The sequence below is a fragment of the Apis cerana genome, linkage group LG1 (assembly GCF_029169275.1).
Source record: "Apis cerana isolate GH-2021 linkage group LG1, AcerK_1.0, whole genome shotgun sequence".
In the NCBI taxonomy this organism is placed as follows: Eukaryota; Metazoa; Arthropoda; class Insecta; order Hymenoptera; family Apidae; genus Apis; species Apis cerana.
Genome location: NC_083852.1, coordinates 13,832,830 through 13,848,218, shown reverse-complemented (window position 1 = coordinate 13,848,218; position 15,389 = coordinate 13,832,830). Strand labels below are relative to the sequence as shown.

Genomic DNA, 15,389 nt, shown 5'->3' with positions numbered 1-15,389 from the left:
TCGTAAAAAAACATTTGTTATCAATATGTAATAAATGTCCAGATATCTAATGACTTATAAAAAATATATGTATTTTATTAAATATGTGTATAGAAATATTAAAAAAAGAAACCATAAAAAATTAATTAGAAATTAATTTATTATACATAAAGATATACAGGAAAGAATATGATTGTTTGGACCAATGAGCATATAAAACGGATGTGTGTAATCATTTTTACGCAGCTATAGACGAACAATGCTTAATAAAAAAAACTAAAAGCTGAAACATAATAGACTAGATCACCCTATTTAGGATGTATGATTTGTGGATAAATGACTATTTAACGCAGCTTTATGGGCAAATTTTTTTAAACAAATTAAACATTCATGAGTTTTTTCATTTATATGCACAGATAAATGTTTTTTCAATGTTGCTTTATCTTTAAATATTTTTTGACATGCACTACACTCATATGGTCGTTCTCCTGCATGTACCAATATATGACTATTTAATGTTGTTTTTTGAGTAAATGCTTTATGGCATACATAGCATTCATATGGTCTATCACCAGTATGACTTAACATATGTTTTCGCAATGAAGACTTCTCTTTGAATGTTTTTTGACAAATGTGACAGGCATGTCGTTTATCGCCAGTATGTATAAGCATATGAGAATTTAATCTAGTTTTTTCTCTGAAGGCCATGTCGCATAATTCACAAGCAAATGGCTTTTCGCCTGTATGTATCAAAGTATGTCGATTCAAATCCGACTTACGAGTAAATATTTTATCGCAAACTTTGCAATCATATTGGCCTCCTGTATGTAATAGCATATGACTATTAAGATCGGATTTGCGGGCACATGCCTTATGACATATATGACACTCATGTGGTTTTTCACCTGTGTGTACGAGCATATGAGAATTTAATTTTGCTTTTTCTCGAAAAGTCATTAGACATTCTTTACATTCATATGGCCTTTCACCAGTATGAACCATAGTATGTCTTATTAATTCTGATTTTCGTTTATATGTTTTTTCACAAATATTACATGCATGTGGTTTTTCACCACTATGTGCTAACATATGGTTATTCAATGCTGTTTTCTGTGTAAATGATCTATGACACATTGTACATTTAAATTGTTTGTTTCCATGTAATACCATATGCATATTCAATTTTGCTTTTTCCCTAAATGCTGCAAAACATACATCGCATTTATATGGTCTTTCCTCTGTATGAGTAACCACATGCCGATTCAGACTAGATTTTTCTTTAAATGTCGCATGACAAACATCACATTCAAATACTCTTTCTTCTGTACTCATAGATTGATCATGCTCAGAATCAGGTCTTTTTATAAATGCGTGTTGCAATGCATCATTGTCATATGGTTTTTCTAATACATGCATTTGCATATGACTACGCAAACACCATTTGTAAGCAAATCGTTTTTGGCAAATATTGCATTCCAATGGACTCATCCCAACATGAGTCAGCATATGAGCATGTAAACTGGAATTATCCTGAAAATTTTGTTGACAAACCTCACACTGATTTCCACTACAGTGCATTCTCAGGTGAGTAACCATAGAATCATTGTTTAAAAACCACTTTTTGCAAATTGAACATTGTATTTTATAAAATTTTGGTTGCTGTCCATTTGGACAAAATCCAGAATGTTTTTCTACATCATGTACTTGAGCAAAATTTGCATTTGTTAAGCACCTTTGCATAGCACCATCTTCTTTATCACACAAATTTGTATTTGCAATTTGTGCTGTCCAATTTTGATGACTACTGGATTCTCCATCTAATTCAAGTTTTACCTAAAATTGTTTTATTGATCAATTGATTTTTTTATAAATAAAGTTTAATCGTTAATAATTTTATATAAAATTTACCATTTCATTAGAGAAGTCAACTTCATTATTTTCGATAGGTAAAAATACCTTCTCGAATGTCCCAGAACAGATGTCCTCCATGTAGTCTGGATCAAATCTATCGCCGGGTTCTTCCTTAAGTACAACGCTTACAATGTTTTCGTCCTTAAAGTAAGGTTTAAGTTAGAGTCCTTGTGGAAGCATTGTATTGTATGGTGCTGCTGTTTCATAGAAAACGTTTACCATAACCTGACTGTCTATGTTTAACGCATCCATTGGTTCATCTTTCACTTTAAAATCTTCCATTTGCTATGATTTATTCTAAAAGTGAAATTATTTTATTTATTTATGTTATATATAAACAATCTAATTACAATACAAAAAGTAAAAAAATCATGTTTTACAAGATTGAATATAGTCAATTATATTGTACTGTATAGAATCATTTAACCTAAAAATACGACATACAATTTGGTCAATTCGATAATTTTGATATATAGAATCATTTTATTCATAAAAATTATATATCATATAATAATGTAATTGTTTTGTTAATTATTATGATTAAATTGAAAACAATGATTTTTTTGTTTCTATACTTACAACGAAAATTACACATTTCACCTACGAAACAGCATATAAATCAAAATCTACGAATTCTTATTTTTTTTATTATTAACATTCAAAATTTCTTTTATTCTTTAAGATTATACACATATTTTAATATTATTTTGATAAAATTTATTGAATCGATTAATTTACTTTTATATCATGAAACTGCGCGTTCCACACACATGCAAACATACGTTACATAAATACTATGTCTCTATTACACGGTTATATGTATATACATACTATATACATATGATATATATAGGTAAATTCGTACTTGACCATATTGTGTTACTATCTATACGGAACTGTTAGTTGAATGATTATACTCGATAACAATATACTATAGGATACATCTCTTTCGATAGTTTATTATATTTACTATATATCATTCAAAATTAAAAAATAAAAAAATCAATTTAATACATAAATTTAAAATATTTCATTAAGATATAATTACTTGGAATTATTTATTTGGATTTATTTATTATAAATATTATAATAAATAATAATATATAATTTAAAAAAAATTATTTATTTTAACAATTTATATTTTGATATTTTCTCTAAAGAAGAAACTTTATAAATAAATGATATTATAATGTATATGATATGCCAAAATTTCTATTATTATCTATTGAAATAAATAAAAGAATTCATTTATTATACTTATCTAATAAAAGTAATTAAGCAAAAATAATGTATTTAAAATATATGATGTTATTTTATATATTTCATTTATTTCCATCATAATATTTATGATTAAAAAGTACACAACGTTATATTTATATTTGTTTTTTTTTAAAACTGTATTTTAATATCTTTTATATAGAGCCTCATTTAAATATCTCTTAAATATATACCGTGATATATATACATATAAAATTAGTTAGATTAATTGATAAATTTTAAAATTGCAATATCTTATAATATTGTTAATAAGAAGGATATATAGCTGAGTGAAATTTTTAATATCTGAAATAATATTACAAGAAATAAAGACAATGAAAAAAAAAGATGAGTAAAAATATATGAAAAGAATATATCTTACGTTACAAAATGTTAACATCGTTACAGGAAATAATTTTCCTGCAGTTAAATAAAGCGGCTTCTTTGATCTTGCCATAATTATAATCAAACTTTTTGCTTTTGTGTATTTTAAACTTACCCACTCGCATTCATATGCAGCATTATGCACTTCCTCGGACTATGTAATTACAAGAAAATTTTAAATAAATACACAAATAATGTAACAATATGGAAAAAAAAAAGAAAATTTTTACTTACTTGAGTTACTAACATTTGTCCTGCCATAAAATAGAGAAACGTTTGAAGAAATGTATTTGTAAAATTACATATTAAATATATTATTCGAAGCAAAGAAAATTGTTCTTCTTCAATGTATATCTTAAGACATTTAAAAAAATATTTAAAAATTGTAATTATCAGATTTACAATTTGTTCCACAAACATTTTTAATAATTTTATAAGGCTAAATTACTTACAGTGATTATTAACAAGCCATATACACAAGCACACATTCCAAAATTAAGTAACAAAATGAGAAATAAAAGTGTTGATGTATTTTCGATCACATTTGCTGCTCTATAATGAAATGTTTTGGAAAATTAAAATAATTTTATTGCGTATATACTTAATAATACAATACATAATAATATAATAATGTATAAATTGTTAAAATAGAAATAAAAAAAAAGAAATAGTACGTAGAAATAGTAGAATTTATATAACACAATGTAAAATAAAATACCTGATGAGTCGTATGTGATCTTTTACAATAGCTATTAAAATGAAATTAGAAGCTTCTGATTCTTTCATATTTGCGAGTTGAAATCGAAGATTTGTTAATTGACCGCAAATATGAAGGATCAATATTCCAAAAAAATTATCAACTCCAGCATAACAAAATGCCGCTATTAAAAGACTGATAGATTGAAGAACATATATTATTTCGAAATATGGAGTTTCAGATACATCAAAAATATAATAACTTGGTAACGGAAAAAGTTTTTTTGCATCGGTTCCATTCGTTACATATCGAATAGTAATACCGAATCTTGGTAGAATCATCAATAACCATATCAAAATACATATTAATATATAACCGAATATGTTAATTATTCTTGCAATTCTTGCTCGGCGTATCATTATATCTTTTTCATAGTCAGTTTTTAATTTTGCCCAATCTTTTGCGACCATGTTTACAATCAGCGAGAGAACTTGAAAAAAAATGATGCATACCTCATGCGTTGTATATACTTCTTTTTTTTACATTAATGTTTTCTTTCTGTTTTCTTTTTAATTTAAACTTACCTTTCTTCTTGCTCGATATCACAATAAATTTTATTGTAGTTATTATCAAAGGAATAGAATATGCAAGATTATCCGTCACTTCCATTAAATTATTGCATTGTTTAAGAGCACATAAACAAGGAATTGTACAAACAAAAGTTATTAGCATGAAACATGTTATTATATGTAATTTTGTCCAAGATTGTTTTCTTATATTTTGTTCTTCTACAGGCCAAAGACAAATTATATTTAAACTAAATCGATTTAATCTTACAGCCCATTCGTAGTCTATAAATTATTATTATAAAAGATTATTATAAAAAATTATTTGAAAAATATTAACTTATTTGAAAAATATTAAAAAAATTAAAAAATACACCTTTTGAATATTTCTTTGATTCTGATGTATGCATTGTGTTCAAATTTCTCTATACACTCAGACAATTATTACTTTTTTTTATATATGGACAACGATAAGCATTAGGAGATAATGTTAAATACTCATGGTAATATAACATTGTAATATAAAAAAATATGGGAAAGTGTTTAATACTTCATCCTATCTTATATCGTGAGAAACAAAAATTTGTTTGTAACATTATTGCTTGTTAACTACTTTTTTATTTGTAAGTAAAAGTAACTTAGAAACAACAACGATGAAACATTTGTTCAATTAAACTTTCAAAAAGATAAAGAGAAACAATTTCTCTTTTCTCTCGTACATTTTTAATAACTCCGATAGATTCGGGCGATCGATCATGCAGATCGCGTAAAGGCTTTCTTTCTATTTTAAACGATTTAATACGAAGAAGAACCGAACATTTTCATACGTGATCGCAATTTTTTATACATTCTTTTATTCGTGCGTATATGGACATGCAAATATATATATATATATATGTACGTACATAAAATCGTTTTTTGGATAATTCAAATTTTTGAATATTTTTTTTTTATTCAAGATTATAAATATAGTAAAATGCGTATATCTATTTTATATTTATTTTAAATATATTAATTCTACTATTTTTATTATTTATTATATATAATGTCGAAAAATGTATATGTTTATAATTTTCCTTTTATGTAGATTTATATTACTTGAAGGAAATATATAAGAATATATTAAATTTAATATTTTTATCAAGCTATTTATAAAAAAATATAAATTTTTTAGGATTTTTTTATCTTGGAATTTAAATATATGTATTTATTTTTTTATTTTTTGTTTTTATTTATTTAAAATCAAATTTTATGGATATTTTAATAATAAAAAATATAATATATTACGTGTTACATATTTCAAATTTTCTATTTTTTCTATCGAATATCGAAAAAACATTGCTATATATTTCATATAACATATGTAGTTAATTAGCATTTATACTTATTAACATTTTAGTAAACTAAAATGATTATAAATGATTATAATTATAAATTGATGTATTTTTTTTTTTTTAATTATGATTGCAATTACTTTCTCTCGACACAATTTTATATTCATTTTGTTTTTTATAATAATTTCAATACAGGTGTTACCTCACGCACATTTAAGTAAATTGTCACGAGTCAAATGCCAAGAAAGATTCGTAAGCTCTCCGCGCGGAGCGCCGGTGTGTAAACGACCTGTCGAAGGGCTAAATGCTGTATTTATCTATTTTAATTAATTAATTTTTTTATGTTTCTATACTATTTAAAATTTAGCATTTTTTCAAAGCGGTGTAACGTTAATAGAAAATAATTATTCTTAAAAAATCTAACCAACAACTCAAAAAAATCACTTTAAGGTAATCATATCACGCACTAGTAGGCGTTGCTGTCATTTGGCTTCTCTTTGATTTTATTATTTCCTCTAAATATTAAACAGGTCATATAATTTTATACATCATTTTTCTTTTCCTTTGTATGTTAATTTTGGAAAACTACCATGTTATTATGCATATATAAAAATTATTCTTTAAGAATAATTTATAATAAACTCAATTGACAGTTTTAAATCTATTGCTTTTCAAAATAATTTTTAGTTTGTATAATTTATATAATTAAATATATTTGTTAAATTATATACTACAGACATATGTAAACATATATAGATATTTAGAATAATATATTATATAATTTTAATTATATTTTTTAATATTAACACAATTATTGTAGGAGATGTTTGCTAAAAAGAAAAAGAAACCACAGATATCTACTCCAACAAATTTTGAACACCGTGTACATACTGGATTTGATAAACGTGAAGGAAAATTCGTTGGACTTCCATTACAATGGGCTTCTATTGTTGGAAACAATCAAATTTTAAAATCTACAAATAGACCATTACCTTTAGTAGATCCAAGTGAAATTACACCTACAGAAATTCTAGATTTGAAAACTATTGTTCGAGGCCATAATGATCCAAAAGGAAGAACTTTCAGTGGTGAGAAAAATACTGAAAATGGATTACCCAAAACTAGTACAGTTGCTAGATCTAATTCTCTTCGTTCTTCAAGTCCACCAAAACTTAGAAGAGATTATAGGTAATCTTTTTTGTATTTATTACTATTTTGACATTAAGTATTTTATTATATTTTTATTTTAGGCATAATAATAATTTACCGCCCTCTGTGCCAGAAGGTCAAGAAATGTCATCAAATACTAATCAAATTCAGAGTTATACTACTAATTTTGGAAAACAACACAATTATCTTGATAAATTGAGACAAAATGCATCTAATGTTACAAGTGGATTACATTCCAATACACAAAATATGATTCCAAATCTTCAAAACCTTAATCCAAATATGCAATCATCTCCTAATTTAACACATGTTGGTTCAAATGCACCGAATTTATCTTTAAATTTCCAAAATTTAAGCCCTATTAATACTCCACAATGTTCTATACAAAGTCCTAGCACTCCTCAACTTATAGATTCTGAATTTCATAGGATAAATACTCAAATATCTATAACATCTGGTCAATATAATGGAAATATTCAGGTAAATAATAAATATTATATATTTCAGGTAATATTTAAATATTATATATTTTATTTATATTTAAAAATATATACTATTTCTTATATACAGGCTTCAAATATTGATACTTCTTCAAAGGATCAACAAATAACTCAAAATACTCTTTTGCATAAATTACAACCTAAAATCTCACCAGTAGGTTCTATTGCTTCTCAACGGCCATTAAGCCAATTAAGTACACATAATGTTAATAAATATTCACAAGCATATAATACATCTGAAAATTCTTCTATTTTGCAATCTCATATAAAAAAATCTATTGAAACATCTCAATCAATGCATAATTTATCAAAATCCAATTTACCATCTTCTGGAAACAATTCGATACCTGATCAAAATCAAAATATGAAGAGTGCTTTGTCTTCGGGAAATCTGGCAGTCAGTTCAAATTCAAATACAACAAATAAACAAACAGCAGAACAAAGACTTACTCATGAACAATTTCGGGCAGCTTTACAGATGGTGGTAAGAAAAAACAAATTAAGATTATGATATTAGATAATAAAATAATAATAATATAAATGAATTCTATAAAAATATAGAATATATATAAGAAAAAGATATTTCAAATTATTATTCGATTTTATTCATCTAAATACAGGTAAGTCGAGGCGATCCAAGAGAAAATTTAGAAAATTTTCTTAAAATCGGTGAAGGAAGTACTGGAACAGTATGTATAGCAACTGAGAAAAATACAAATCGACAAGTAGCAGTAAAAAAAATGGATTTGAGAAAGCAACAAAGACGTGAATTACTTTTTAATGAAGTAGTTATCATGAGAGATTATCATCACCCAAACATTGTTGAAATGTATGATAGTTTTTTAGTAGATGACGAGTTATGGGTTGTGATGGAATATCTTGAAGGTGGAGCGCTTACAGATATTGTGACTCATTCTCGCATGGATGAAAATCAGATTGCCACAGTATGTTCTCAATGTTTGAAGCCTCTTGCATATTTGCATTCTCAAGGTGTTATTCATAGAGATATTAAGTCCGATTCTATACTACTAACGGCTGACGGTAGGGTCAAGTTATCTGATTTTGGATTTTGTGCTCAAGTATCTCAAGAATTACCTAGGCGAAAATCTCTTGTTGGAACGCCATATTGGATGAGCCCAGAAGTTATTTCGAGGTGAATTATAATTTTTTTTTATTTGATTGTTTTATATTTTATTTATATATAAACTAGTAGCAATGTAATAAGATTAAAAAAAGCGTTTAATTTTCGCCAAAAATTTACTGATATTTAAGTCGTTTATATATATATATATATATATCTGTAACAAAAAATCATACAGTAATAATAATAATAATAATAATAATAATAATAATAATAATAATAATAATAATAATAATAATAATAATAATAATAATAACAATAACAATAATTTTATGCCTATTTTGAAAACTTTTACTTTTAGACAAAGAATCATTAAAAAATTTTTCTCAAAAATATTTCAATATCATATAGTTAGTAGAAAAATAAAAATATTTTCAAAAATTGTTCGGATTTAAATGATTCTAATTAAGAAATTTCTTTAAAAATTGAAAATTTCAAAGATTAAAATCTTTTCTTGACAAACACTTTTTTAAATTTAATATATGATTTGTTTTTTTTTATTAAACTTTGAATAAAAAGTAAATCGTCGACATTAAAATAATTCGAGATTATGCAGAGAGTACATGATCGAATATACTTCATGTATATGTATTTAATATTTCATTAATGTATATAAATATATAAAATACATTAATTAAAGTATACAGTTGTAGAATGTGATATATAAAGAGATAACACTAGATGCATAAAGAAATACTCATTTCAGAGATTTTGGAAAGATATTCTTCAAAAAGTGAAGAATGCATATTAATGCATCAATATGCAAGAAAAAATTAATGAACACATTTTTTTAATAAAAAAAAAGTAGCTTTATATTTTTATTTTCCTATGCAGAAACATCTTTAGAAAAAATTTATTTAGTAATTTTGAAAGTAAAAATTTTATACTTTAAAATGGGACCAAGTTATTATTGTAATTTAATGAAATGATTTTATGAAGATATAATTATTTAAATATTGTTTTAATTATTTAAATTTTTGGCGAAAATTGAATGTTTAAAATTGAATTTAATTTTGTAGATTAATGTATTCCACATAATTAGAATAAGTATTCCAATTTTATTCCAAATTTACTCAGAAAAAATATTGTAAATCAAAATTAAATAATATTCAATAAAATATTCATATAATTTATATAATATTCAATAATCTAGGCATAATTTGAAAAATGTAATTATAAATTTTCTTTAAGTAAAATTTTATAATTTTGATAATTTTTTAATCTCTACAATGATATATTAATACTTTTGCTCTAAATTTATTTAAAAATTATTATAATTAAAAGTTTTTAAAGTAATTTTTTGATTTTTTGATGATTTATGTTATAACATATTACAATATTTGTAAACATTAATCAATTGCTAATATCAACTAATAATTTTTTAATATTATTTAATACAGTAAATATTATTTAATATATTAAATAATATTAAAAAAAGAACGGAGAAGTATTTAAATTGTAATAGCAGGTCATTTTTTGTAATAAATAATTTATAATAGTAACTCATTTATAAATAATCTAGAAAATTTTAATTAATAACTCAATTAATTTCAACATCAATAGATTAAAGACAAAAATGAATTAATATTTTATTATAAAAATTAAAAAATTATATTAATTATCAAAATGATAAATTTCCATTTAAAAAAAGATATAATTGGATTTTTCAGATCAATCCAGAAAATTGTGTAAAATTATTTAAATCATACTTCATTAAATATTTTGATTTATATATATATATTTATTTATTTATTTATTTACTTATTTATTTATTTTAGGTTACCATACGGTCCCGAAGTGGATATTTGGTCATTAGGTATAATGATTATCGAAATGGTTGATGGAGAACCACCATTTTTTAATGAACCTCCTTTACAAGCTATGCGACGTATTAGAGATATGCCACCACCAAAATTAAAAAATTCTCATAAAGTGAGCTAAAAATATTTCACAAACCACTTATATAAATTTGATAATACAATAACTATTTAAATTATTAATAACTATTTAAATTATTTATTATTATTATTATTATTATTATTATTATTATTATTATTATTATTATAAAGGTCAGTCCACGTCTTCAAGGATTTCTGGAAAGAATGCTCGTTCGTGATCCAGCACAAAGAGCTACGGCAACTGAATTGTTACAACATCCGTTTCTTAGGCAAGCACAGAGTCCAAGTATTTTAATTCCATTAATGAGAGGTTCTAGACATACGAACTGCTAATAAATCGATGTAAAAAATAAAAATAAGAGTGGTAATTAAAACGTACATAGATTATAAAAGTAATCATAATTACGATCTTATTTTTTAAGTTTGTTGTTAGATGTTACATTTTAAAATATGTAGAATTTAGAAACATTTAAGCGATTTTCATTGTTAAAAAAATTTTACATTCCATTGTGACCTTAACTTAAAAATGTTGTTACAAATGGCTATATTGCCTTTGATAGGCATTAATACTGTAAAAGATATTTTTTATATTGAATTATTTAACATAATATTATAAACAATCAAGTGCCTTCATAAATAATACTGTTTCTTGTTTATACTTTTTATTTCGATATTAATTTCTGTTTGTTACCTGTAAAAGCATTTGTGAGTAGAAATAGATTTTATTGTACTTGTTTATTCAAAAAATAATGAAAAAAGATACTCCTTTTTTAATTAATAAAATAAAAATATTTTTGTGCATGTAAGTACTTACTTAAAATAACGATTAAATAGTCATATTTAATTCAAAATACTGATAAGATTATTCTTATGTTAAATGCTCTGAGAAAGAAATAATAATGTCAATAATTATAATATTTCAATTGATAATTCATGTGTTTTATTTAATGTATTTTGTTTAATTAATTTAAAAAAAATGGTGAGATTTTATTCATAATTTATTTTACATTATAATTATTATACTTCTTAAAATAATACTATATATATAATATTTATAAAATATACAATTCAAATAAAAATTAGAGTAATTTGGCAATTGTAATTTTATAGTTTTCAGGTTGAGAAAATAAGCATAAGATGAATCATTTGTAAACTGATTTAGATTTTTCAAATATAATTCAATGCATTTCGTTCAGTATTTTTAATAAATATGAAAGTATTTTAAGTTTAATGATATCAACAAAAAGTATTTTGGTTAAGAAAATAGACAACTGCAATTATAAATATTTTTAAATATGTAGATATTTCAGTGAAATTAATGAAAAAAAATTAAAATAATAGTTATTTTATTCTATTAAATTATTATAAAACAAATTATAATGATAATCCATTTATTATATTTTTTATTATAAACAAATTATAATATAAATGATAAAATTTATTTTGATTAAATAAAAAATAAAAATGCAATACAGACAAATATCAATCAAATACATGATTTATGATCATAATAACTTAAATTAATAAAATAATAACTTAAATTAAGTTACACATAGAATGTTTACAGAATGTAGATATTATCGAATATCTACATAATAATAATACATAATAATAAAATATGCAAATAAAATTGTCACAAAATGATGTGAATCATATAGCTATTCTTCGCTATTTATAAAAAGATATTTTAAATAAAAATAAAAATACAAAACAACTTTTTTATGTCTCATAAGATTTATTATGATGATATATTTCATATGATAACATTTGTAAATGTATGTCGATTATTAATAATTGATATTGAATGAATTAATAGAAAGATATGAAATAAAAAATAAAATTATTTTAAATAATTCAAGTTTTTTTGTATTAATATATTTATATATCAATATATGCAATAAAAGACAAAATTATAATGAATTATCATATATATATATAAATTTAAAAGAAAATTGAAATATATGTTAAAGTTTTTTCAATTTAAAAATATTTTAATAATGATGTAATAAAAATGTAATAAATGTAATAATAGAAAATATATTAAAATATTTTAATTTCGAATTTTCATAACATATATTGTATTTATATTATATACAATAATTTTGAATTTGAAAGTATTAACAATGATTAAAATAAATAAATCAAATATGAATATAAGCTAATATAAAATCAATTTACCTTATCTTTATAATTCTAAAAAGTATTAGTGCCACATAACGTCATATATGATCAGATTCGAATACAAATATATTTTAAAATACCATTTGCTGATTGGTGAAACGTGACGAGCCTCCATTTGACCGAAATGACCTTCATATTATGCTTGGTCACTGGCGCCACTGATGTTTCTCAATCAATTTAACTGATAATTTTTCATGAATTGCATAGCAGAGAACTATATCAAACAATTCACATGTCAAATATTTACTTAAGAAAATAATAGATTTCAATGGTCATAAATTTTTTTCAATCAATATATTTTCATTATGGAATTTGAAGATAAAAAGGAAAAAAATGAATGTTTGCATCTAGAAGATTTACGTATTCGTACATTGCTACGTGACTGTATGCAGTAACGTAATCGCATGCCAACGTGTCAGGATTTTTATTCTCATCATTATTCAATTTGAAAAATATATTGTAATGTAAATTCTTAAATATTATTGACGTTGTAAATTCACATTTTATATTACGAACAAGCAAATATAATTTAGAATTAATTTTTTTTATTGTAAAAAAAAAGAACCATAAAAGAATAATTTGATACATTTCAAATGATTAAATATGATTAATATATTTCGAATATTATACAATGTTTAAAAGTTTGTAATTATTTGTAATGTAAATAATTATTATATAAAACAAGAAAATTATAGTTTAACAAAAATTTAAATAATCTAAATCCTCTATTTATTATCGGTTTAGAAAATCAATGAAAATAAGTTTCATAAAGACTCGATTCAAATTGACCTCGAATCATCATTTTTCAACAGAACTGATAAATGAATTTGTTATTACGTCATTCTATATCAATATTTAACTTAGTATTTTCATTTTTTTTTCATTGTCATTAATTTTTACTTTTTTTTTCATAAAAAATGTATACGTATATATACGTATATATACGTTTATAAATATATATATGTATATATTTAAAACTTTAATATAATATATATCAAATAATACACTTATTAAAAATTAATAAAATAATTATTTTTTAAAAATTTATTCAATTTATCTTTTTTTATAATACATTTTCTATAGTTTAACGTAACAAAAAAACAAGACATCTAATAAAACAAATAAAATAATTTTGATAAAAAGTGCTTAAAATATTAATATACATATAGATATAATACAGAAAAAATTATACAAAATATCAAAAAATTGTAATTTGGTAAATCATAATTATTTTTATCTTAATATGATGAAGTTGCATGAAAATTATAAATATATATTTGATTTCATTGATCGATTGATTAATCGATTAAGAATTCTGATGGAAATTTAAATACATTGCTAAATCTATTAATATATTATATAATAACATTATTTAAATTCTTTTTTATCAAATCTGAATAAAAAATAGAAATAACAAAATTTAAAGAAAAAGAAATAAAATATTAAAAATAGAAAGACATTAAATATATAAATGTATATGCACTAAACTGTGTTTATATTAAATGTTTTCTGATAAATTTAACTTTTTGATATAGATTATATATTTTTCAAAATAATTGAAAAATAAAATACAGAAAATTTATTAGACGAATTCATAAACTATTTGAAAAAAGAATGCAACTATCCTCATAAGAATTTATTTAATTATTTTATCGTTAGTTTGTTAGAAAATGCATTTGCTATAACCGTAGTTTTACATATAGATTCATGACAAAAATAGAAAAAGAGAAGGTTTGCAGAGGCAAAGAGAAACGTAGTAGAGGAATGGAGAAGAGAAGGAGTGCAGAGTATAGAGAGAAAAAAAGATGCAAGAAGTGGCAGCAACTGCGAGGTCATAAATATAAGCGCTGCTATACCTTTCTACTATTTGATTGGTCGAGCCTCCGACGAGCCTCCTGTATACTCATGACGATACGTAATGCCGGAGAAACGATAGAATGAACAATCGCACGAAGGCGCGAGTGCTTCGACAAGGAAGAAGGGGGAACAAAAAAGAAAGATCAAAGATGAACCAGACAAGACAAGGATAGCACAAACGAGAAATCTACGAACGAAGAAAAGAAGAAAGGTGCGACCTTCGAACATTGGATCGTGATTACGTGCCGTTCGTATCACGCCACAACACAATACACATCGTATTGTGGAATACCGAATTTTTCTAATTATTGAATTATAGATAAAATAGAATACCATTAATTAATCTATCTTATTTAATTTTAATTAAAAATAATAAGAAAAAAGAAATGAAGAAAGGAACTCTTTATTGAAATTTATTAATTATCAATTAAGCTAAAGAATTTCATGCAGTGAAATAGTATAATTATTTGAAAAATTTAAATTAAAAAGATTATCAAAATAAATCATGAAAATT

General features: G+C 23.2%; 3 protein-coding genes across 5 annotated transcripts; 1 reads left to right on the top strand and 2 right to left on the bottom strand.

Annotated features, from left to right (window-relative positions):
* Positions 1-121: 121 nt before the first annotated feature.
* Positions 122-3,664, bottom strand: LOC108003663 (zinc finger protein 883). Of its 2 annotated transcripts, none has more exons than XM_062074866.1 (4): positions 3,647-3,664; positions 2,110-2,187; positions 1,888-2,031; positions 122-1,812 (listed from the first exon to the last, which is right to left on the bottom strand). In XM_062074866.1, the coding sequence occupies exons 2-4, from the start codon at positions 2,170-2,172 to the stop codon at positions 292-294; spliced, it is 1,728 nt and encodes a 575-aa protein (XP_061930850.1). In that variant the 5' UTR covers positions 2,173-2,187; positions 3,647-3,664; the 3' UTR covers positions 122-291. The 2 variants fall into 2 exon arrangements, with proteins under 2 accessions (XP_061930850.1, XP_016921574.2); XM_017066085.3 differs by lacking the exon at positions 3,647-3,664 and adding an exon at positions 2,470-2,802.
* Positions 3,197-5,743, bottom strand: LOC108003486 (odorant receptor 30a-like). The gene is made up of 7 exons (XM_017065753.3): positions 5,171-5,743; positions 4,813-5,079; positions 4,250-4,718; positions 3,984-4,083; positions 3,766-3,885; positions 3,530-3,685; positions 3,197-3,453 (listed from the first exon to the last, which is right to left on the bottom strand). The coding sequence occupies exons 1-7, from the start codon at positions 5,202-5,204 to the stop codon at positions 3,403-3,405; spliced, it is 1,197 nt and encodes a 398-aa protein (XP_016921242.2). The 5' UTR covers positions 5,205-5,743; the 3' UTR covers positions 3,197-3,402.
* A 631-nt stretch (positions 5,744-6,374) lies between these two features.
* Positions 6,375-11,767, top strand: LOC108003675 (serine/threonine-protein kinase PAK mbt). 2 transcript variants are annotated; one of them, XM_017066102.3, is made up of 7 exons: positions 6,375-6,578; positions 6,949-7,316; positions 7,379-7,778; positions 7,869-8,282; positions 8,419-8,951; positions 10,718-10,871; positions 11,009-11,767. In XM_017066102.3, exons 2-7 carry the CDS (start codon positions 6,952-6,954, stop codon positions 11,168-11,170), a joined length of 2,028 nt encoding a protein of 675 aa, XP_016921591.2. In that variant the 5' UTR covers positions 6,375-6,578; positions 6,949-6,951; the 3' UTR covers positions 11,171-11,767. The 2 variants fall into 2 exon arrangements, with proteins under 2 accessions (XP_016921591.2, XP_016921590.2); XM_017066101.3 differs by lacking the exon at positions 6,375-6,578 and adding an exon at positions 6,585-6,658.
* Positions 11,768-15,389: the final 3,622 nt, after the last annotated feature.

Coding starts and splice junctions, on each gene's coding strand:
- LOC108003663 (XM_062074866.1), bottom strand. CDS start 2,172: ATGGAAGATTTTAAAGTGAAAGATGAACCAATGGATGCGTTAAACATA. Junction 2,032..2,109: donor ACATAGACAGTCAGGTTATG/GTAAACGTTTTC, acceptor CCTTACTTTAAG/GACGAAAACATTGTAAGCGT. Junction 1,813..1,887: donor TTGACTTCTCTAATGAAATG/GTAAATTTTATA, acceptor AAACAATTTTAG/GTAAAACTTGAATTAGATGG.
- LOC108003486 (XM_017065753.3), bottom strand. CDS start 5,204: ATGCATACATCAGAATCAAAGAAATATTCAAAAG. Junction 4,084..4,249: donor GATCACATACGACTCATCAG/GTATTTTATTTT, acceptor ATTTCATTATAG/AGCAGCAAATGTGATCGAAA. Junction 3,886..3,983: donor ATGGCTTGTTAATAATCACT/GTAAGTAATTTA, acceptor AAATGTCTTAAG/ATATACATTGAAGAAGAACA.
- LOC108003675 (XM_017066102.3), top strand. CDS start 6,952: ATGTTTGCTAAAAAGAAAAAGAAACCACAGATATCTACTCCAACAAAT. Junction 7,779..7,868: donor AATATAATGGAAATATTCAG/GTAAATAATAAA, acceptor TCTTATATACAG/GCTTCAAATATTGATACTTC. Junction 10,872..11,008: donor AATTAAAAAATTCTCATAAA/GTGAGCTAAAAA, acceptor ATTATTATAAAG/GTCAGTCCACGTCTTCAAGG.